We start from the raw sequence: 22,393 nt of genomic DNA, 5'->3' as shown, positions 1-22,393 counted from the left end.
AAAGAGGTATAAAGTTGTATCTTTCCAGTACTTATTACATAATAATATTAAATTGTATATTTATTAAATTGAATTAAATATAATATAAAATTAACTTTAATAATATAATTAAATGCTAAAGTAACTAAATTAACATTTTGTTGAGAGAGTTAACATATTTATTCAATAGATCGATTTTCTACATTTAAATCAATCATTTTATTTGTATAGTATACCTATTTTCAAATTAAAATTCAATGCTTGCTTTATTGTACAGTTTTGTTCACGACATAAGTTTTGTTTTCCAGTAGTCAACAATTACTGATACAATGATACTTCATACTAGATCAGTCAAACAAACTAACTCAAACTTATGTTATGATTTTTGTTTTTGTTGGCGATCATGTAGTCTCGTTTTGACTCCTTTGCTCTTTGGTAGGTGAAATAACCTAACAACCTCGTTTAATAATACTAGTAAACGATGCTATTTGGAAATTTTTGAGAATGAAAAAAATGCAATGAGTTTAATTGATTTTTTTTGTTTTCTTAACCTTTCGAAAAAAATACTGACTAATTCAAAATTTAATCGAAAAGTAAGTAAAATTTAATCAATAATTATTTTTATCAATTTTTACATTATATATAATGATTTCATCTTAACTTGAACATATTAATTATTTGTGTCCAATTCCTTGATTAATTAATTTTTATATAAATAATATAATTTTAATGAAAATTAGGGTAAGACTGCTAATTTTTTCTTTAAAAAAATGTTTCAAAAGTGAATCATTTTATCATTTAATAAAAGTCATTTTTAAATATTCCACTTTGAAAATATTATTTCAAAACATAAGTTATTTTTTCTTAACATCATTTTTTTAAAACAATTTTTTTAATATTTTTTTTAGAGAGAATAATATTAACCTTTTAAAATCTATTCTATCAAAATTCAAACCAAAAAATATCCTTGTTTTTTCCGGCAAACATATCCTCTGTAGATGCAGTGCATGTTTGAACTTTGGACAAGATAAATATTTGGGTTCGCTATTGTTTTATTCTGTCATTTAATTTTTCTTCTTAGTATAGAATGAACTGATGCCATAAATCTACTCAAATGTTATCAGATTCTTATTATTTGGCACAAATAACATATATGGATTAGATTATATTTTAAATTATTGATTTATAATTTATAATTTTAATAACTTTGTTATAAGTCATTTTGAACAAAATAAAAGCAATATAATTTTCTACTAGCAAGTTTCCAACCAATTTATTAAAAAAATGAAAAAGTCCAACTTAGACATTCATGATTCAACAATGGAAGCTTGTTTGATCGCCATTTTATATTACAACAAATAATAATAATAATATCGGCTATCGTGCCGGGCGAGTACAGTGATCCAGAGAATAATCTCGGTAGAACCTTTTCAGACATAATTAGATAAAGGTCATAAAAATTGTTTATTCATCTCTTTAATTTAATATTTTCTCCATTTTGAAATATTTAATAAATTTGCATACGATTAGAATTTGATATCTCTAATTAAAAATAACATTTAGAACGTATGAAACTAAAAGAATGAAAGTGAAAAGAGATGAAACATGAAAATTGTTTGCATTTGGAAGGTATGAAAAAGAGATTTTTTAAGAAAAGGTCTCATGGCACAGTCTTTCACCGCTAAGATGAGGAAAAAAAATAAAAGCATACGTTAAAAAAATAATATAAATTGTATTTAATATTATTTTTTCTTTTTTTTTCTACTTACCAAATTATTTTTTTCTTTTACTATCTCTTTTCCTCTCATCGGAATTTTTTTTCTATTCTCTTTTTACTCACTTTTTTTTAGTTTTCATTCTTTACAATCAAATACTACAAATAACCTTATGTCAATTGATTTACTGGTTAAATACATTCTTCCTTTGGGTGCAATGGATTGTTCATCCGAAGTAAAAGCAAATATATAAAACGTTATTCCAAAATCTAAAATAAATTAATTTAACGAATTTCATACATTTTTCTTGACACAAGACACCGAACATTTGATTATTAGTTTAAAACAATACCAAGCGGAACGTACAGACCGATTATATACATATCGTAATGAAGAAATTTAATCCCCTTAAATTACTTAAAAAATAATTTTTTAATTATTAATAAAAAAGTAACTATAAATATCACATGTTCATATATAATACATAATTGCGCATTTATTCAAATTTATTTATCTGATTTTCATCAGCAATTTATAATATAATTACACATTTATTCAGATTTACATAAATACGTTAGAGTATAAAGCTTATTGAATAAGAAGCCCTTGTTTGAAAAACCTGCTATGCTCATTTGTATCTGCATTGACTGACTTTGTTTAATGATATATAAAATTGACTGTTTTTCTTCTTTCTAGATAGGTTTGCTTTTTGTCATCCAAAACGTTATATTGCACTAGATTTCCTCCTAATGAAGCTAGTACAAAAAAAAGTTCTTTTTTTTATATTGGCATTTTACATATTGATATCTTGAAAATTGTTATAGAATATGACATATGATATTTTTGTAATATTGGGATGAATATTACTCGATACTACTATTATAAATCTATGACTCTGCATAGAGTGGCCTAATGCTACTAAGAAATTGGCCTAATGCCTCCATATATTGGCATTTTACAGAAGGGTCAGCCTCATTGTTACTAGCTGTCTTAACCAGCATAGAGTGGCCTAATGCTACTAAGAAACTGGCAGGGAAAGAAGACTCTGCATAGTAAAAAAAAAGAAACTCACAACATAAATATTAGGTGCATGTTAATTAAATATAAAGGTATTTCATTTCTTTAATTTCCTCATGATAAAAATAAGATGGGTTTAAAAAGATTCTTATAAGTTACTAAATGAGTATAGACAGTACTGACTCTGGATTTTCTTAAGAATTTGATCTTCTGGAACGTAGATTTTGTGGAGGGTGCTCTTAATCTTGTTCTCCCACAAGGAAACGAGTTCATTGAAGGTCAAAACATTAGCAGGGGGTTTCTGGTGCAGATTTTTGTTCAAGGTTCTTGGATCTTCCACTGCTTTTATGGTATAAGTCCCAACATCTTCCTCCGTGACATAAATTACTGAAACAAGCGCACAATTGAGGCAAATGAATTGCATGTGTCTATTATCTTTTACTATAAAAGATGAATTTGGCATATTGTTTATTTGTATGTTACCTTTGACGTTTCCATTTCCCAGAATGACAACCTTATCACGGGGAGGGGCTGTGACATTTTCTTGTCCCAGTGTAGGCAAGAAGTAACCAGCAAAGGCATATGAACAAACTAAGTGTAAGGGATTCCTTCAGCTTCAATAGCCCTTCGGGTTTTCACTTTTTTTTGTTGAAATAAGGATGAATCAAAAATGAAAAACTCAAGAGTGAGGCAAAAACCCACCTTAAAGTATAACTAAAAATTGTCACTTGATCTAATTAGTAATTACTGTATAAATTATAAATTAGAATTGGTAACTTAAGGTTAGTTTACTTTGAGAAAATATTGTCTATTTCATTTTCTTTTCTTACCTCTGATTAGAAAACTGTCACCTTATTTTCAAGATATTTTTTTTTTTATTTCAAATATTGGAATTTTTTTTTGTCTGTTTTCTTCTATATAAATCTTAAAAACAAGAAACAAATATGATAATTTTGTCGCCTTATTTTGATAAGTACCCAAACTTACCTAACATGCACCAATATACTATATCTTTTGGATATGGGTGCATTTCACAAAATGAAGTACCCTTGGACAGTCATTACGTAATTAATTATTTTGTAAAGAGAGGATTATGTATGTACGTGCCTTAATGTTTCCAGCTTCTTTTATTGCTGCTATGACCTTCACTTGATCATCGATCTGCTGTCCACCTAGTGTTGATATTACAACATCAACTTGCTTGATTGCCTTAACCAGGCTTTCATGATCATTTACATCACCCTACAAATTAAATCACAGAGGTATAAGAAAAGTTGGATTATTGAACTTTGAAATAGTACTGTAATTTATTTGAAAAGAAAAAAAGAAATTGTGATTGAAAGGCCAATGCATAAAGAAGAGGAACTCCAGAGGTCTTGAAGCTCTCAATAAGTTTAGACTTTTCAGGATGAGAAAGGGTGCTCTCTCTAACTAAGGCAAAAGTGGGGTGTCCTGCTTCTGCGCTTGCCATAACTATGAATTTTCCAATGTATCCTGTTCCTCCAAGAACTAGGATTTTGCTCTTGGCTGCCATTGAACAAAATAACAAAACTACGCACTGTCTGTGGCTTTGATGAGAAAGGGGTGATTTTCCCTGCTATATATTTATAGGAAAGTTTTGGTCCCGTCACTCGTGATAAACCTCGGTTTTCTAATAAGGGGTCTAACTCATGGTTGAATTTGATGGATAAATCTCTCTCTTCAATTCCTACTGATTAAAGAAAAAACTTAATTTTCCAATCCAACTCAACAGTCAACAATAAAATCAAGCTACCAATCCTGCCATTTAAAGTGATTTATTGACTTCTACTATCGTCATTGTGACTGAATTCCTTGAAGTAATTGGCCTTTATGGAGTAGTGGCTTTGTCCTTTCGATATTTTTTTACAAGACTCAATTAATTGATTTATTAAAATTAACAAATACTATAACTAATGACTAATTTAATTAACATTATTAATTTTTTTCTTGAATTGAAGTATTTTTTTAAATACGTGAGACATTTTATTTTTAAAATATTTTTATTAATTTTAGTTTTTTAGTCTCTTATCATCAATTAAGGTAAGATATATTCTCAAAGTTATACTCCTAAAGAGTTAATAGTAATATTATAAAGACGGTTGGCAATGAAAGGAATAGTCCAAACCATTGATTGCTTGGCTGTGCAAGCTCTTCAGATTTATTCATCCCATCCCATACATAATAATGACAGTTACTCTTATCCCCCCCTTCCATTTCCACTTCTAATTTATTGTCCTTTCTGGATCTGATTCATATTGTTCCATCTTCCTGCTTCTTATCTTTTCTTTTCTTCTGTTTAATTAGCATTGATCCTTCCGTGGTGACTGTTTCACCGTTTTATATTATTATATATGCATGTTATCTTGCCTTTTTGCTAGCACCTCTTTTATTGATGTACAGCTTATTGACTAAGCTAATTAAGTATAAGTCATTCTTACAATAAGAATAAGAATATAATTTAAAAACCGAGAGATCTTTTTTGTCGCGGATGTTACTTAAAATCACAAAATCAATTTTGTGACATATTTGAGCTGAATTGTGTTTCACTCCAGTGCCTATTAATTCGTATGGAGATTAGTTTCCCACTTACTAGGTGGAGACATATTTTAAGAACCAGGTTCCGCACTCATGAGAAAATCTATAACAAAACTAGCTCTCACTTCATGGACTTGAGATAGCCAGTGAAGGTGCCACTGTCACCCAAACCCCACTTTTTCATGCAGCCAGCTAGAACTCGGGTTAGCACCATTCTTGGTTGCTTCACACTGCCAAATTAATATTACATTTGGAAGTTAAAATAACACTTATTTTATAAATTTTTTTATACAACGATTATTATGATAATGAGAGAGTAATTCTTTTTGGTTCGGATAAAAAAAACTAAAAAGACAATTATTATGAAATGGAAAGAATAACTTATGATTAGAACTTGACATATCGTAGTATCCAACTCCACTGTCCCAGTGCTAATAAATACTTTGAGAGAACAACGTCATGCAAGTTATAGCTGGAGAGTCTAATAGTAGTATTTTATAATCTCCCACACTAGAATACCATGTTATCAACGTAGAACAAGTCACAATATTAAATCCAAACATACCTATAATAAAAGCAGAGTGGCAAAATAATCGTAATACTACATTAGAAGAACTTTCAAGCAACACCATGCTAAGTGAACAAGAACAACAGTAGAATTTAAGATGGGAGGAGTCTTTTGACGACAAGACAACAACAACAGGTAACTACTTAATAGAAAGATGACACGGTACAAATGCTCGAGCAATACACAAGATTTTGGATGGAGCAGTTTATTGGCAATGACGCATTCCCTTGATTTCAGACAAACGCATTCAAATAGTTGTCGACAGTAGTGTATTTCACCTCAGGATAAAGTTTAGAAGCTTCCACACCGAAAGAAGGGTCAATCTCATAGTTACAATCTCCCTTTACCAGCATTGAGTGGCCTAATGCTAGCATGAAATTGGCAGGGAAAGAAGACTCTGCAAAGATACAAAAATAAAAATAAAAAATCACAACGGAGACCTAAGATTCTTATTGTAAGTTGCATTTGTGACATCAGGAAAGTCATAAATGAATGAATATACACTGACCCTGGATGCTCTTCAGAAGTTGATCTTCTGGAACGTAGATTTTGTCAAGGGTGCTCTTAATCTTGTTCTCCCACAAGGACACGAGCTCGTTGAAGGTCAAAACATTGGCATGGGGTCTCAGGTACAGAGTTTTGTTCAAGGTTCTTGGGTCATCCACTGCTTTTATGGTATAAGTCGCAACATCTTCCTCGATAACATAAACTCCTGAAACAAGAATTTCGTTTCAAGCGCACAATTGAAGCAATTGAATTGAACTGCATGTCTATAAGTCTATTATCTTCTACTTGTAAGAAAAAACTGCATATCTAAAAATATTTTAAATAAAAAACATTATTTGAAACGCTACGAAAATAAAACAACATATTTTATTAAAACTAAAATAATTTTTTTTACAAGAACAAAAAAAAAATGTTAAATGATGTAGACGAAAAATGTATTTTAAGTCTATTTTAATTTGTTGTATGTTACCTTTGATGTTTCCATCTCCTAGAATGACAACCTCATCCCTGGGAGGAGCTGTGACATTTTGTTGTAACAAGTTAGGTAGGAAGTGTCCAGCAAAGGAATTTGAACTGATGTAAGTGTATGGAATTCCTTCAGCTTCAATTGCCCTTCGGATTTTCACTTTTTTCTCGAAGAAGCTACTCACTGGTTCCACTGCATTGTGATGATCCACGTCGTGCCCAAATTCCGATGGGAGGAGCCTCTGATCATCAAAGAAATTTGGTTTTCATTAAGCTATATATTTTGCATTAATACCCTTTTAATCTCTCACGTTTCTCAAAATTCCATTTTCATTTCAGCGCTTGACGTCTCACCACACCCTTTCTCCTTTCTAGCCAAAATATACATTCCCATGACAGCAAGGTAAAATGGGTTATGCTTATGCATGTACGTACCTTGATGTTTCCGGCTTCTTTTATTGCTGCTATGATCTTCACTTGATCATCGATCTGTTCTGCACCTAATGCGGAGATTACAACATCAACTTGTTTGATTGCCTTAACAAGGCTTTCATGATCAGTAAGATCACCCTACAAAATCACATAGAGAATGATGTCAAAAAAGTTGGATTGAAATTTGAAATAGTACTGCATGTATTTTTCTTTAGTGAAAAGAAACAAAAATAATTGTAAATGAAAGGCACATACATAAAGGAGAGTAACTCCAGAGGTCTTGAAGCTCTCAATAAGTTTAAATTTTTCAGGATGAGAAAGGGTGCTTTCTCTAACCAAGGCAAATGTGGGGTGTCCTGCTTCTGAACTTGCCTTAACTATGAATTTTCCAATGTATCCTGTTCCTCCAATGACTAGGATTTTGCTCTTTGCTGCCATTGCACAAAATAATAAAACTTTAAAGTTCAGATTAAAATAAGCACTTAGTTTGTGGCCTTGATGAGAAAAGGAACGAATTTCCCTGGTATTTATAGGAAAGTTTTGGTCCCGTGATAAGCCCAGGCTTGCCTATCGAACTCAACAGTACTAATTACCCTGATTGGGGAATTTTTTAGTTTCACAATTTTCTCTAAATGTTATTTTTAATTCATAAATGACATAATCATAAGGTGTATTTTTGGAAAAAGTTTGAGTAATGGTAATTCTGCCCTTTTTTTAAAAAGAAAACAAAATTACAACCAAATAATAATATAGTTTCTTAAGAATGAAATATCAAATGTTCAACCTTAAAAAGTTATTGAAAATGAAAGTTGCAGAATATTTACACGAATGCTTACGGTCTACCTAATAAGTAATAACTCTAACTATTGAAGCCCAAAATTTGAGGCACTAACATCATCATCGAAAATTCATCCTTATTTAACTACTGAATGTAGGTCATCCTTTAAAATTTCTTGATGTTATTATATTAGATTAGCCAATTTTTGTCCTCTGTCCTTTAAAATTTACATTTTTTTATAATTTTTTTTTCTTTTGTCCAAAGTTTTAACACGGATTATCTATTAAAAAACACAAAAAACGAATAAACGAAGTTTGTTGTCTTTTTTCAATGACTTTAAAAATTCAATTTTTTATGTGATTCTATTCAATTGAGCCAGACACTTTTCTTCCTATAATAATTATATTGTGTTGAATCATGACTCAAATAAAATTGTTTCTAGTTAAGTTAAGACTACATATAGTTTAGGCAAAAAAACAAAACCCTCTTTTTATACTTTGTATAACATGATTTGTGTAAATTTTTTTGGCTAAATTATAATTTTGGTCCTCCTAATTTTTTAAAATCATGATTTTGGTCCCTTTAATTTTTAATTATAACATTTGGTCCTCTTAATTTTATAAATTAGCGATTTTGGTTCCCCTAGTAGATTATTTAACAAATAATTCGTATTAACAGATTTATTAAGTTAATTATGAATTAATTAAAAATTCATTAATTATTAAAAACTTTAATAAAAAAAAATTATTAATGTTAATTTTTCATGACATTGTATTCATTTTTTTCTCGGTAAACACCTCTTTCACCTTTACCATCACACACGATTTCACTGACAGTAATATCACATTTGAGGTAATAATATTTTCTTAAAGTTTTTTAATAATTAATACTTTTATTTAATTTATAATTAATTTAATAACTCTATTAATCATAATTATGAGTTAATAATATATCAAAGAGACTAAAATTAACAATTTATAAAATTAAGAAGACCAGATGTTATAATTAAAAATCAAAGAGACTAAAATTATGAATTTCAAAAATTAGGAGTAAGAAAATTTATTTTTGTCCTTTTTTTTCTATAGTCATTGTACCCGTCATTTACCCTTACAATATTAAATGTGGGTTTCTAAGTTTGGGGTTGTGGCTCCTTCTGTTAAAGGGGGAGGGGGGGAGGCATCTATTGTTATCATGCATGAATGTGCATTCAATGACATTGTTACATAAAAAATAAAATGTAATTTAGTTGATGTTATACTATTATATATATCAGTCAATTTTTGTCCTTTAACAATTTGTAGTTATTTATAATAAATTTATTTTTTCTTTTGTCCAAAGTAACTTAACATGTTCGTGCATGTTATCTCTTTAAAAAAAATATAAAAATCAAACAAACGGATTTTTTTTTGTCTAACATTTGATTCAAATTCAACCGTAAACAACCTGATAAGGACCTTAGAAATATCACATTCACACCAAAACAAATAGTAATAGAACTTTAATATTAGAAGAACTTTCAAGCAGTGCCAAGCTAAGCGAAGTAGCGAACGACAATAAGGGACAAGGTACAAATTCTTGAGCAATAAACAAGATGCTCTGATTTTATTGATCAGCTTAGGTAGAGCAGTTTATTGATGATAACGCATTCTCTGGACTTCAGACAAACGCATTCAAATAGTTGTCGACAGTAGTGTATTTCACCTCAGGATAAAGGTTAGAAGCTTCCACCCCGAAAGAAGGGTCAATCTCATAGTTTGTACAATCACCCTTTACATGCATTGAGTGGCCTAATGCCAACATCAAATTAGCAGGGAAAGGAGACTCTGCAGAGATTAAAAAAAAAAATCAAAACGTAAATATGAGGTACAGTTTAATTAAATAGAAAAATATTCAGTTGCCTTCACTTAACAAATTAAATATTAAGTAAAATATATTTGATTCTCATTGCCTTTTTATATAAAAAAAAAGTTGAATTTCAATATGAAGTAAAGATAAGCGTGCATCTTACACTTTTGTTGGTTTTAATAAACTCAAGACAAATAAGATCAACCCTTTATAAACTAGTGGCATTTATATGTAAACAGAGACCAAAAGTTCTTGTAAGTTGTGTTTATGATGGCAGAAAAGTCATAAATGAGTATTGACACTGACCCTGGATGTACTTAAGAAGTTGATCTTCTGGAATGTAGACTTTCTCAAGGGTACTCTTAATCTTGTTCTCCCACAACGACACGAGCTCGTTGAAGGTCAAAACATTTGCAGGGGGTCTCACGTACAGAGTTTTGTTCAAGGTTCTTGGGTCATCCACTGCTTTTATGGTATAAGTCCCAATGTCTTCCTCCTTCACATAAACAGCTGAAACAAACATTTCAAACGAACCATTGAGACAATTTAACTGCATGTCTATTATCTTTTACTTGTATAAAAAAATACTACGAAAAGATTAATTTGGCATGTTGTATCTGTATGTTACCTTTGACGTTTCCATCTCCTAGAATGACAACCTTATCCCTGGGAGGAGCTGTGACATTTTGTTGTCCAAGTGTAGGTAAGAAGTAACCAGCAAAGGCATTTGAACATATATAAGTATATGGGATTCCTTCAGCTTCAATTGCCCTTCGGATTTTCACTTTTTTCTCAAGAAAGCTGGTCACTGGCTCAACTGCATTGTGACGCTCCACATCAAGCCCGAATTCAGATGGGAGGAACCTCTAATGATCAAAGAAACACAACTTTATATGTCTGATTCAAGTGTTCATCCATTTTAACTCGGCAGAAAAGAAATTGGATTTTCCTTAGGCTATGTTGCGTGAGAAATAAATATGAAAAAATTGAGAGTAAGATAAAAATCCATAAATAAAACTGAAATTTTTGTCTAATTATGCTCCAAGTCACATCTAGAGTACCCAAAAGTGCCTACTATGCACCAATATATGTGTACATTTCACAAAATGAAATACTTATTTTGCTATAGAAGACTAGTGCGTGTACCTTGATGTTTCCAGCTTCTTTTACAGCGGCTATGAGCTTCACTTGATCATCAATTTGTTGTCCACCTAGTGTAGAAATCACAACATCAACTTGCTTGATAGCCTTAACAAGGCTTTCATGATCAGTTAGATCACCCTACAAAATTATACAGAGAGAGGGGTCAGAAAAGTTGGATTGAACTTTTAAATAGTACAGAAAATATATTTTATTTTGAGGGAAAAAAAGAAGTGTGATTTAAAGGCACATACATAAAGAAGAGTAACTCCGGAGGTCTTGAAGCTCTCAATAAGTTTAGATTTTTCAGGATGAGAAAGGGTGCTCTCTCTAACTAAGGCAAAAGTGGGGTGTCCTGCTTCTGCGCTTGCCTTAACTATGAATTTTCCAATGTATCCTGTTCCTCCAAGGACTAGGATTTTGCTCTTGGCTGCCATTGCACAAAATAACAAAACTTCAAAGTTCAAATCAAAATAAGCAGCGAGTTTGTGGCTATCACGAGTAAAGGGGTGAATTTCCTTGGTATTTGTAGGACAGTTTATGTCCAAATATAAGCCTAGGTTTCTCGATCCAAGTCAATAGTCAGCCATTGAAAAAATATTTGAATAGATTTTGTTGACTTTTTAGTATCGTGATTGTGTCGTGAACTCCTTCAGTTACTTGGCGTTTAATAAAATAAATTAAATCACTACAGGTATATTCTTGATGCATAAAAATATTATATTACATTAAATTATATGAGAAGTATCGACGTGCAGTTGTGGTTTGTTTATCTTGTCTTCTAGATTTATTCCCTCTTGTTATTTAATAATCTTTATTATAGTTAATTATTATTTTTTTGCTGAATTTATTATAGTTAAGTTGCTCACGTTGCAATATTTTGTTTTATTTTCCGTGTTCAAGTTTGACTTTGATTTGGTTCTGCAAAGAATAACGCCAATTATTTCCCTTCACAAAAATTAAATCACTACATCATAAATTACGATAGCGAGTAAAGGTCCTTTCCTAAAGAAAATAGAATTAATTTCGAAATATGACGCTAAAGTTGAATTTTTTAAAATGAGGTTAAAACTGAAATTATGTTTGGAAAATGATCTTCTGAAGATCAGTTTAGAAGACTTTTTTTTTAAAAAAAACTACAATACTTTTAAAGTGTAACCATGAATCATGAATTTTGAATAGCTAAATTTGAATTTTGTGATACCTCTTGTTTCATTCTCTTTTTTTCTTCTTACCCTTCTTGTAACTTGTAAGGTTACTATGAGCTTCTCTTAGACTTAAAGGAAACAAAAAGAGAGGCTATTAAACATTATAAAAAATAAAAGCATTTCAGCATAAATATTTAATTTATCTATTATTAAAATCAACGTAAACTCATATACAACTGAAATTCTGCACAAGAAAGTCAAGTTTATAAAGCGATATCAATTGAAATTCGGATAGTAGTGAAGTATTAAATTTATGTGTGTTTGATTTGGACACGACTTTTCTTCTTAAAGCATCCACTCTTCATACATAAAAACAAGGTGGTTGCCCATTTGGAAAAAGAAGAAAGAAAAGCATAGCACAATTTCCCTCAAAACTAGTAGCAAAAGATCATAGTATCTGAAAGTAGTGTTGTTAGGACCAGCCCGGCGGCATATCTAGAATATTCCTCAATCCAACCTAACCTACCATAGCTCCCTGAATACAAAACCAATAACCATAAGCTGTTCCTGTTCCTGACTAGAGCTTGCTTAGAAGAGAGGTAATAACAAAAGATGTTTTGTTTACCTTCAACGCAAAATCTTGTTTGTAAAATAAACTAGGTTTGTATTCTATCTGGTTGTATTATTTACCAAAAGTTGTTGCTTCAAGTAGCATTAAGAAGCTCTATTCTCTTACGTTAGATTTTGGATTTAAATACTGTACATGAAAAAATGCGGTTTAGATAGAAGATTGTGGTTAGTTAGAAAAAAAGTAAGGTCTTTATTCTATTTGATTTTCTAATATTTTTATTTTTAGTTGAAATAAATTTTAAAATATTCCAATGAATGTTAAGTAGTTAACAAATATGTTGATGCGAATAATATTTCTTGACGGATCCATAAATTTTTTTTTTAGTGGGAACCAAAAGATAATCCATAATACTTTTACTAACAAATTATAAACTTTTACAAAATACATAATTTCATAATAAAAAGACAAAATACATAATTTCATAATAAAAAGACAAAATACCTAAGTTTTTACAACTTAAATGAATAAAGTGGATAAATTTAGTATCAATTTATTTTCTCTTTTATTTTTTATACTCTTGTATTTAAATAAATTATTTTATGGGAACAATACTTATTTTTTATGGACAAAAATAATAGTTATTTAAAATGTTCAACTAAAATAATTTAGTTAGTGAGAACAATTGTCCTCGTAATTCACAACGTAAATCCGTCCATGCATTAAGAATAATATTCTCAGCACCGAAAAATCATTTAGTGCGCCAAACAAACGCCTCCTTTGGTGTAAAGCCCAAAGAATACACCCATAAAGAAGATGCTGGCTCGGCCCAGTAGTATTTCCACAAAGTCATTGTTATCTGTCAACAGTAACTGAACTGCCTATAAATATAGTAAGGTGCCAAATCTTAAATATCAAGGCAAATACTGGAATTTCCCTTTATCTCATCTCTTTCAAACCCAAACTTTATACTATTTGGATGATCACAACTAATGCAAAATATTAAATTAAAGGTGCAGCAGATAGAAGATTTATCTCGATATCGATCAAATGATACAGACAAAATCTAGAAGTAGTGGCATACCTTTGGGTTTTTTCATGCGATAGTAAATATAAGTAAGGCCAACGATAAAAAGAGCAATTATGCCACCTAGCAGTTCAGACTTCAGGTTCTCAGCAAAAGGTATTATAGACTTCAAATCCAATTTGGGGAAGTAAGGTGTCATTTTGAATGGTAGTTCCAATTTGGGGAGGTCAAGTAGTACTACTATCATTTTGAATGGCAGTCCCAACATGTTGCCTAAAAACTGTTAATTCCACATAGAGAGACACACAATATATATATGTGTGTGTGGCTGTTATTTTTTAAAACTGTTTAATTCGTCTCTTCTTTTCATTATTCTTGAAATGAAGCAAAGAATAATCCCAAACGTCTCATGCATTATACAAAATTCTAAACTTTTTTTATATACATGGAATAAGATTAGGTAGAAGATATTTTGGCATTCCTTTAGATTGTTTAAATCACATTAAATAAGAAAGAAATAGAAAAAAAAACAAATATCTCACTAAGTGAGGACAGTTGAATCATATGAAGTTATATATATAATTCACTGTTAAAAATAATTAAGTTTTGCTTGATAACTTATAAAGTATCTTTTTGTTTCCATATCTTTCATTTCACAAGATTAATATTTCTCGTGCTCTTTTTTTATGTGTTTTAAATTATTTTTAACCGATTTGAAGTCTATATCTTTTTTGTCATAGGTATTATATGAACATTTTTCTTATGTATAATCATTTCGTATTCTTTCTTATAAGTGTTATATCAACATTTTTTCTATGTATAATCATTTTGTGTCCTTTTTTATATGTTCAGACGTCTATTTTAATATTCTAATTTTTATTACTCTAACATATCTATTCTGTTATTCCTTTAGAGTTTAACAATGAATAATAATATAGTTGCACCTATAACAAAATAATAAATTTATCTTATGATCACAAATAATTCTTGATATTTTTTTTCCACTTAACCATCATGTAAGATCCTGTCTTTTTTTTTTTGTTATTTTCTTAAAAAAAAATATAAACTAACATTTTAATAATTATTCATTATCAATGTTTGCAATTTTTTTTTAAGAAGTGAAAGGAGACATGTAATGTCTCCCAAAAGGTTTACCTCCAATCTCAAATATAAAAAGTAAAATCATTCACCCTAACTAAGAAAAAACAGCTAGCTTCATTTAATTATATTAATCTCATTTTATTATCTTTTTTGTCATTTTATATTTTTTTAACTCTTTCGGCCATTAATCTTGTTGAACACATAATTTAATAATTTAGTTTTTCAACTTCTAAATAGCTTGTTAACTAGTTATGCTAAACATAATTTTATTAAATACAATGAAATTAGTTAAATCTACTCACATCTAATATTTAAGATCAACATACAATAGGAAATTTTTTTACTTATAGGGAGTAAATTAAAATCAACTTCAATAATTTCATATGAAAAAATCTTAGAGTTTAAAGTTTAGTTCATAGATAAAATTTTAACTTTTTTTCCTTCTTTATAGTAAATTTCGATTGGAAATTGTGACATGTTAATTTATTATTATTTTTTAACTTAGGATAAACGAGTCTAGAGTGTACCTCAATTATTTGCTGGCCACCTAACCCATCAAACAAGGCTTGTACTTAATTCAGAGTGTTTCACATATTTATGTGAGCTTAACCCACAAGTCATGTTAAACCTCTTTTCGTACTATTTGACCAAATTTCAAAATTAATTTAGACTATATTTGGATAGAGAATTTTAATTGAATTTATGAGAGAATTTAAATTTCTGTAATTTAGAATTCATTGTTTGGATGTTTTTTTGTGAAGAATTTAAAATTTTGGAATTTTAAAACAGAATTTTAAACAACTAAAATTTTGAAATTTCAATTTCCTTCTAAAAGGTGAGAAATTGAAATTCTCTTCTTATATTACCGTATGAAATTGTGGAACATTGGTCGGGTTTGGGTGTAGAGGAACAAATATAACTAGCACACCAATCATATTTTTTTTCTTTTTTTTTCATTCATTTTTTTCATCCTCATAATTTTAACTTTTTTTATCCAAACACAAAATTTTAAAAATAAAAAAATTTTAATTGAAGTATTTAAAATTTTTAGAATTTTAAATTCCTCCATCCAAACACACTCTTATAGAAATTCTTTTATGTAACTTCTCTAAAAATGAGAGATTTTTTTATAATTTAATTAATATAAAAATTAATTTTAGTTTATGAAAAAGTTTATTTTATTTATTTTTTAAGTATATATGTCTTGTATAAGGTTAAAAAGATTCTAAGTATAGGATGAAAGATCATCACACATGATGTGGCAGATTAATTGAATGATATGCTAGATTTAAGTGTTAGGATTTTCCTGTATTGGTTTGATTTTCAAGCGTTAGGTATAATATATAGAATGTGAATATGGGCACGACCATGTGCATTATTTATCATTATTTGCGTTTAATTTTTTTGCAAAATGTTTTGAAATTTTTTATAAATTTTTTTAGATCAGTTGACCCACTAAAAAATAACCTATTTATGAATGAGCTGATTTAGGATAAGTTTTAAGAAAAAAATATACAAATTCGACGTAACATTTTTAGATTATACATTTGATCAAATTCAATACATGAATACCCTCGATCAGAAGAATGCATGTAAAAATTTAAGTGGTTTGCACAAAATTCTATATAGAAAACTTGTTAAAATAGAAAGTCAGGACATGAAATTAATAAATAATGTTAAAGGTACACTCTAAAATAGGATGGAGAAAGGAAAGAGACGGGAAAAAATAATGATAAAAAATAATATCTTTTTCTTAAATAGAAGAAATTTTTTTTTTTTTATTAAATATAGGAAAATTTTAATTAATTAATGAAAAATTATTTTTAATTAAAATTAGTATAATTAATTGTTATTAATTAATCTGAAGAGGAAGTATAAAGATGTAATAAGAAAGATAGAGAGAGAAAAATGGAGATTGAGGCGTAGGTTTATGATTATTTGAAATTAATTACGATGTTAATGTTATAGCTAAGCAATAAATGAATGGTACATTAGGCTTAATTGGCGAAGAAAAGAAAGGATTGGCAGTGGATGTGATTATCTGAATTCAGTGATGAGGGTGTTGTCGTTGAGCCCCTCCACTTTGGCTTTGGGTCGCCACTTTCTCTGCAAAACCACCTCACACTCCCACCCTTCCCTTTCCCTCCCACGCGCCGCTTCCATCTCCGCCACTCTCACGCGCCCACCCATTCCTCCCAATTCAGATCCCCGCAGGTTCCCCTTCTCCTCCCTCACCTCTTCCACCAACACTCCCAACAACAATCCCTTTCTCTCTCACTCCCAAGGTGCTGGTGCTGGTGCTGGCACGTTCCTTTGGAACCCCGCTTCCGACACCCCTTACGCCGCGCTCCACGGAGGCAAAGACCGCGTCGCCACGGTGGTGCTGTTGGGGTGGCTTGGAGCGAGGACCAAGCACCTCAAGAGGTACGTCGAGTGGTACAATTCGCGCGGCATTAACGCACTCACCTTCGTCGTCGACATCAAGGAGCTGCTTCGATTTGACCTCGGCCACGTGCTCGAGACCCGAATCTCTCTCCTCGCCGACCACCTCGTTTCTTGGGTGTCCCGCGAGGAACACGATGGGAGGGAACGCTGCCTGGTTTTTCACACTTTCAGCAACACGGGTTGGTTTGTGTATGTGGATTCGTTAATATGATTCTGCTCTTTCGTAAAGCCTCCTCATTTCTTTTTATCGGTTAGTTTGTTAGTTTTTCAAGAAATATCAGTCCCGCGACCAGTGGGCCAGCCTTGTAGCCTCCTCATGTTTTGATTGAAAATTACTATTTCATGTTTGATATGTATGTTTGTTTTGTTTTGTTTTTTTGTAGTTATGGTTACATTCTTGCCCGAATGCTGGGAAGTGAGGAGCTCATGGAGAAGATTAAAGGATGCATTGTGGATTCGGGAGGAGGAGAACCTTTCAATCCTCAGGTTTTGAATTACTAATACATTCTAATTTTATGTTGTTTGCTTGAAATAGGGGATGCAATGCAACATGTTTTATGGTTATCAAACTCTCGAGATTAACTCGCTAACTCTTACGAGTTTACGAGTTTACTTGTCCTCCTCTACGAGTTGATTCTTGAGTAAACTTATTTTTTAGGTAGACTTTGGGTAAACTCTATAAACTCGGGAGACTCTCGAGTTTACCACCGAGTCAACAAATTAAAAAAATTAGGTCAAAATGTAAGTCATTTTTAATTGTTTTCTGTCTGTTTAGCATTGTCTAGTAGTGATGTATTATTACTAGACTTGATTATTTAAATATTCTGAATTTTATGATTTCCTGTTTTGCTTTATTATATTGTTGAAATGTTTAATTAGTATGTTATTTATAAATATTTTGTTATTATTTCTATATGAAGTAGACTCTTACGAGTTTACGAGTCGAGTTTATGAAACTCTCACGAGTTTGTGTAAACTCTCGAGTTTGGTAACCTTGGAATGTTTGTTTCTTTGTTTCAGAACGTGGCATTTTGAAACTCAGCTTTTACTGCAGTTTTTTTTGGTTGGCAAAACTGTTTTTTTTTTTCTCTTGGATTATTTTGTAGACGTTGTCAACTTGTTCACTCTCTAGTCTCCCCTGAAGCATTATGCTTGAAGGAGAATTGTATTACTGTGTATAAAACAATGTGGGGGTCATCGCTAGCAGCATTAGTATAGAATACATGGATTGATGGAAAAGAATAGAATGGAACAGAACATGGTGAAATGAAATGATTATAAGTTTTATTATTTGAATTGTTAAGGAGAGGAGGGAATGCATTTCATTCCATTCCACAATAATCATCTTTTTCTTCCCGTGTAATTTGAGGGCTATGGGATGAAACCAATGTTTTTTTTTCTTTCTGATCTATCATAAAAAGAGGAGTGCCAACAACATACTCTCAATCACACTCCTTCTAACACATTTTCTATTATTAGTTAAAATTTATTAGAAATTACAAAATCATCATAGAATCTCATTAAGTAAGATGTGAGACCTATCGAATTTTATAATTTTTAATAAATTCCAGCCAATAATAACAAAGGATTCATTCAAAAGAATTTGTTAGAGTGTGTTGCTAACATCTATCATCCTAAAACTATCCTAATAATTTTGTTTTATTCCATTTTACTCCTCTCTATTCCATAACATTCCCCACTCTAAATATCCAAACATAGCTTTTAGTTCTTTTGTTAAACTACCTTGATTTGTTGTTATTCTTCTTTGCTGGTAATTCCTCGGATCATGAATTATTAAATTGTTCTCTGACTCTTGTTTTCTCTGTGTCAACATGGGGAAACTATACGATTATATTGTAGGTCTGGGCTGCCGGTTTTTCTGCTGCTATATTGAAGAAGCGCATCTCTTTAGGACCCATAGTCGAGGTAGAAGGCAAGCTTAAATCGGAGACAGAAGTCAGCTTGCCAAAGATTGAACAAAAGGAATCTTCGACAATCGAAACTTTGGTCTTGTCACTATTAGAGAAGTTCTTCTCATTTGTTTTGCAGTTGCCAGATGTGAACCAGTAAGTTCTCCCCAGCAATCTTATGTTGCTTCATAATTCTTGCAGCATGGTTTGCAGCCTCGTCTAAGTTTATCAATAGGTGCTCATCATATATAGGAAAAGAAATTAGAAGATAAAATGAATTAAACTTCTATAAGTTAAAATCAACTTATCTAGTTAACTTTTATAGTTCTCTCATTTAACTCCTCTAAAAGCTAAATTGATGAGTTGATTTTAGCTTGTAGAAGAAACTCAATTCTTTTGCTTCCTTATTTTCTTTTCTAAGTACTTGTGGAGAAGTTTATTTTAGAGCCATAATATACTTTAAAATGTTAGGTGGTAACTGGTAAGCACATTTTTCGTGTCTTGAATACAGGAGGTTAACAAGGATTGTCAATGTGCTCATGAAACACCAACCTTGTCCTCAGCTTTACCTGTATAGTACAGCTGACAAAGTAGTTCCATATCAATCCATAGAAACGTTAATTGAGGAGCAGAGGAAGATGGGAAAGAGGGTAAGGTCCTTTAACTTCGGCTTATCTCCCCACGTGGATCATTATAGGACATTTCCGGACCTATACTTATCACAGGTTTCTGAATTTTTGAACCAATGTTTTGCCACGAGCAAACCGACAACTTACAAGTCTTAAGTTGCCCATTGAAGTGTAAAGTTTTTGCATAGCAGTCCGAATGAAATTTGCTTCCTTTAGTTTTCTGAGCGGAATAGCGATTCATTATAACAAGTACAAGGAGAGAAATGAACAGTGGCAACACATTACATACAAGCCATTGACATAATATATTGAATTGCCGACAGTGTCTGCCAATTACACATTAGAATGATTCTTTTGACGATTATTACAAAGATCGAGTGACTAACGGAAATTGAACATAACCAACTGATGAGACCCAGAGTTAAAACGATTTTTTTTCTTTCTTTGTACACGGCTTTTTGAATTTTTGGGGCTCTCAGGGAGTCTTGTCAATTTTGAATTCCCAAGCTTATGACTTTTAAGCTTGTGAAATAGGTAGTATAGACGTTTTTGGTAAAAATGAACATAAATATATGCTGCAGGTGATGACTTCAGTTTCTAACCGCATGTTTGTTTCAGCATCTCTGATGTGAGTTATTCATTATTTTCGTATCCAATTTTTTTTTTCTTGAGAAAAAACGTAGAAGTAGCATTTGCTTGTTTCAAGTGGATGTAGATCGAAAGATGCCGAAAGCTGAATAACAAACATTTTATCTTTATTCATAAAAATTTAAAATTGTAAAGAAAAATGTTTTTTTTTTCAAAAGAAACGATTTTTATCCTATAACCATGAAAAAAGTTTGAACAGTAGTACATGCATTTCTTCTGTTTTGCGTCCTCTAATTGATTATGTGATGTGTTGTAGAATACACATGTGACATAATATGTACCTTTTTCTTGCACTCAACGATGTGGCTGATTTTGGTCAGACACCATTTTGAGGAAGCTTATATCTCGGCGAAATATACATGTGCATCTTCAATGACATAGATGACTACACCTAAAAAACTAAGAAAAATGTTATACTTTTTCAAAAACATCACTGGATGATCGAAGAAACCTTGATATGGTCTATTTAGAAATGCTAATTAGAGAGTAGAGAGGTAGTTTGGAATTTTAAAATTAAAAAATAGTAGTTTGTCAAGAAGGGAGTGGTGGAGTAACTTGGAATTTTAAATTAGAAAAAAGGAATATTTTTAAATATCATGGTTTACGTTATTTGTCCTTAAAAAGTGGTTGATCCTTGAAATATAGTAGTTCTCATTAATTGGTAGGTCGCATTAGAAGAAAAACAACGTTCTTCAAAGAAAGAAACCAAAGAAAACATCTTTGTTTTAAATAAATAAAGAGAATAAAGGGAGTAGTTTAGAATTTTAAATAAAAAAATAACAATTTAAATAATAGAGATTTATTTAGAAAAGTCAAGAACGTGGTAGGTAGATTGGAATTTTAAAATTAAAAAAAGGTCATTATTAAATAGTAATTTACGATGATCTTGAAAAACGGTGAAAAAGACTTCTTTATCCAATCAAGCAATTTGCAATAACAATCTTATAAATTGAATAAAGAAATATAAACTTAAATAGATGAAGAGAAATTAATAAAATAAAAGTTACCTTTTAATTCATTTTACTAAGGTGCCAAACAATGGAGATTGAAATCAAACATTAATATTACATTTTCCCCCCAGAGAATCAAACATTATAAATGATATAGTCACAATTCTGAATTTGGTCAACCAAATGCAAGGGTTCCAAAATAGAAATACGTAAACTACTTTTAATTTATGTTATACTCTTGTTAAATATAATGGTTGATCAGCCTTATAAAAAGTCCAATTAACATTCACTGACTGTAGCAAGCTTTCTGTCTCAATCTATCACCAAGAAGCGAGGAGTTAAAAAAAATGAAATTAATTATACTGGAAAGTAAAAAAAAAAAAAAAAATTAGAAAAGGACATTCATGTGCATACTCTTTTGCCTAAATGTTCAACATTCATACTCTTCTGGAAGAATACACATATTTTTTTTTTAATTGCAGGTATGATTTCATGGTGTTTGAATCCCAAGAAGCTTCTTTTGCCTTGATTGATAGCTTTTAAGTTGGAAAAGCTGATAGTTCATATAAACAAAAAATAAGATATAGAAAGCCTAATAACATGAATAAATAGTGAATCTAAGGATCATATTTAATTTGGTGAATTGCAATGCAGATAAAAAAACCCTAAAACTTCAGTTCATTTGAAAAGGATGAACATAGATATGTAATATTTAATACAGTAGAACAAAAGTCATAGTATAAGCCTAGTTTACAGATTTCATACTTAAATACCATGTACATAGATGAGAAACCTTTATGAATTGAAAAAAAAAATAGTGAGAATGACTCTAGATGTTATGGAAATAGAATGAAAAAAAAATGAAGAAGTAAATCAAGTGAGAGAGATGGAAAGATAGATAAAATGTTGAGCCAGATAAAACAATACAAATAATGAAGTGTGCGGTTTCAAATATTATATTTAGG

The 22,393-nt window shown here is 30.6% G+C and overlaps 4 protein-coding genes across 5 annotated transcripts; 1 reads left to right on the top strand and 3 right to left on the bottom strand.

Moving 5' to 3' along the window:
• Positions 1-2,581: 2,581 nt before the first annotated feature.
• Positions 2,582-4,245, bottom strand: LOC100794787 (phenylcoumaran benzylic ether reductase TP7). Its single transcript, XM_041006784.1, is given in 6 exon segments — positions 2,582-2,739; positions 2,895-3,098; positions 3,195-3,305; positions 3,308-3,413; positions 3,819-3,953; positions 4,078-4,245. Coding segments are annotated over 6 exon segments (882 nt in total).
• Positions 4,246-5,740: 1,495 nt separating this feature from the next.
• Positions 5,741-7,738, bottom strand: IFR1 (isoflavone reductase homolog 1). The gene is made up of 5 exons (NM_001251616.3): positions 7,495-7,738; positions 7,243-7,377; positions 6,812-7,049; positions 6,344-6,547; positions 5,741-6,232 (listed from the first exon to the last, which is right to left on the bottom strand). Exons 1-5 carry the CDS (start codon positions 7,675-7,677, stop codon positions 6,069-6,071), a joined length of 924 nt encoding a protein of 307 aa, NP_001238545.2. The 5' UTR covers positions 7,678-7,738; the 3' UTR covers positions 5,741-6,068.
• A 1,658-nt stretch (positions 7,739-9,396) lies between these two features.
• LOC100780246 (NmrA-like family domain-containing protein) lies at positions 9,397-14,040 on the bottom strand. 2 transcript variants are annotated; one of them, XM_041006407.1, is made up of 6 exons: positions 13,803-14,040; positions 11,257-11,432; positions 11,009-11,143; positions 10,491-10,728; positions 10,169-10,372; positions 9,501-9,840 (listed from the first exon to the last, which is right to left on the bottom strand). In XM_041006407.1, the coding sequence occupies exons 1-6, from the start codon at positions 14,011-14,013 to the stop codon at positions 9,674-9,676; spliced, it is 1,131 nt and encodes a 376-aa protein (XP_040862341.1). In that variant the 5' UTR covers positions 14,014-14,040; the 3' UTR covers positions 9,501-9,673. The 2 variants fall into 2 exon arrangements, with proteins under 2 accessions (NP_001358169.1, XP_040862341.1); NM_001371240.1 differs by lacking the exon at positions 13,803-14,040 and having other exon boundaries at positions 9,397-9,840; positions 11,257-11,528.
• Positions 14,041-16,754: 2,714 nt separating this feature from the next.
• LOC100794267 (transmembrane protein 53) lies at positions 16,755-20,170 on the top strand. The gene is made up of 4 exons (XM_003538811.5): positions 16,755-17,480; positions 17,675-17,777; positions 19,152-19,357; positions 19,713-20,170. Exons 1-4 carry the CDS (start codon positions 16,900-16,902, stop codon positions 19,984-19,986), a joined length of 1,164 nt encoding a protein of 387 aa, XP_003538859.1. The 5' UTR covers positions 16,755-16,899; the 3' UTR covers positions 19,987-20,170.
• The last annotated feature ends 2,223 nt before the right edge of the window (positions 20,171-22,393 follow it).

Source organism: Glycine max, chromosome 11, assembly GCF_000004515.6.
Source record: "Glycine max cultivar Williams 82 chromosome 11, Glycine_max_v4.0, whole genome shotgun sequence".
NCBI classification, from domain to species: domain Eukaryota; kingdom Viridiplantae; phylum Streptophyta; class Magnoliopsida; order Fabales; family Fabaceae; genus Glycine; species Glycine max.
Note: the sequence above shows the minus strand (reverse complement) of the source record. Positions and strands in the feature narration are given on the sequence as shown.

Coding starts and splice junctions, on each gene's coding strand:
- IFR1 (NM_001251616.3), bottom strand. CDS start 7,677: ATGGCAGCAAAGAGCAAAATCCTAGTCATTGGAGGAACAGGATACATT. Junction 7,050..7,242: donor AAGAAGCCGGAAACATCAAG/GTACGTACATGC, acceptor TTTGATGATCAG/AGGCTCCTCCCATCGGAATT. Junction 6,233..6,343: donor ACTTCTGAAGAGCATCCAGG/GTCAGTGTATAT, acceptor GTATCTTTGCAG/AGTCTTCTTTCCCTGCCAAT.
- LOC100794267 (XM_003538811.5), top strand. CDS start 16,900: ATGAGGGTGTTGTCGTTGAGCCCCTCCACTTTGGCTTTGGGTCGCCAC. Junction 17,778..19,151: donor GAGAACCTTTCAATCCTCAG/GTTTTGAATTAC, acceptor ATTATATTGTAG/GTCTGGGCTGCCGGTTTTTC. Junction 19,358..19,712: donor CAGTTGCCAGATGTGAACCA/GTAAGTTCTCCC, acceptor TCTTGAATACAG/GAGGTTAACAAGGATTGTCA.
- LOC100780246 (XM_041006407.1), bottom strand. CDS start 14,013: ATGTTGGGACTGCCATTCAAAATGATAGTAGTACTACTTGACCTCCCC. Junction 11,433..13,802: donor TCGCATGAAAAAACCCAAAG/GTATGCCACTAC, acceptor GTGCAATGGCAG/CCAAGAGCAAAATCCTAGTC. Junction 10,373..10,490: donor AGGAGATGGAAACGTCAAAG/GTAACATACAGA, acceptor TGTTTGTTTCAG/CTGTTTATGTGAAGGAGGAA.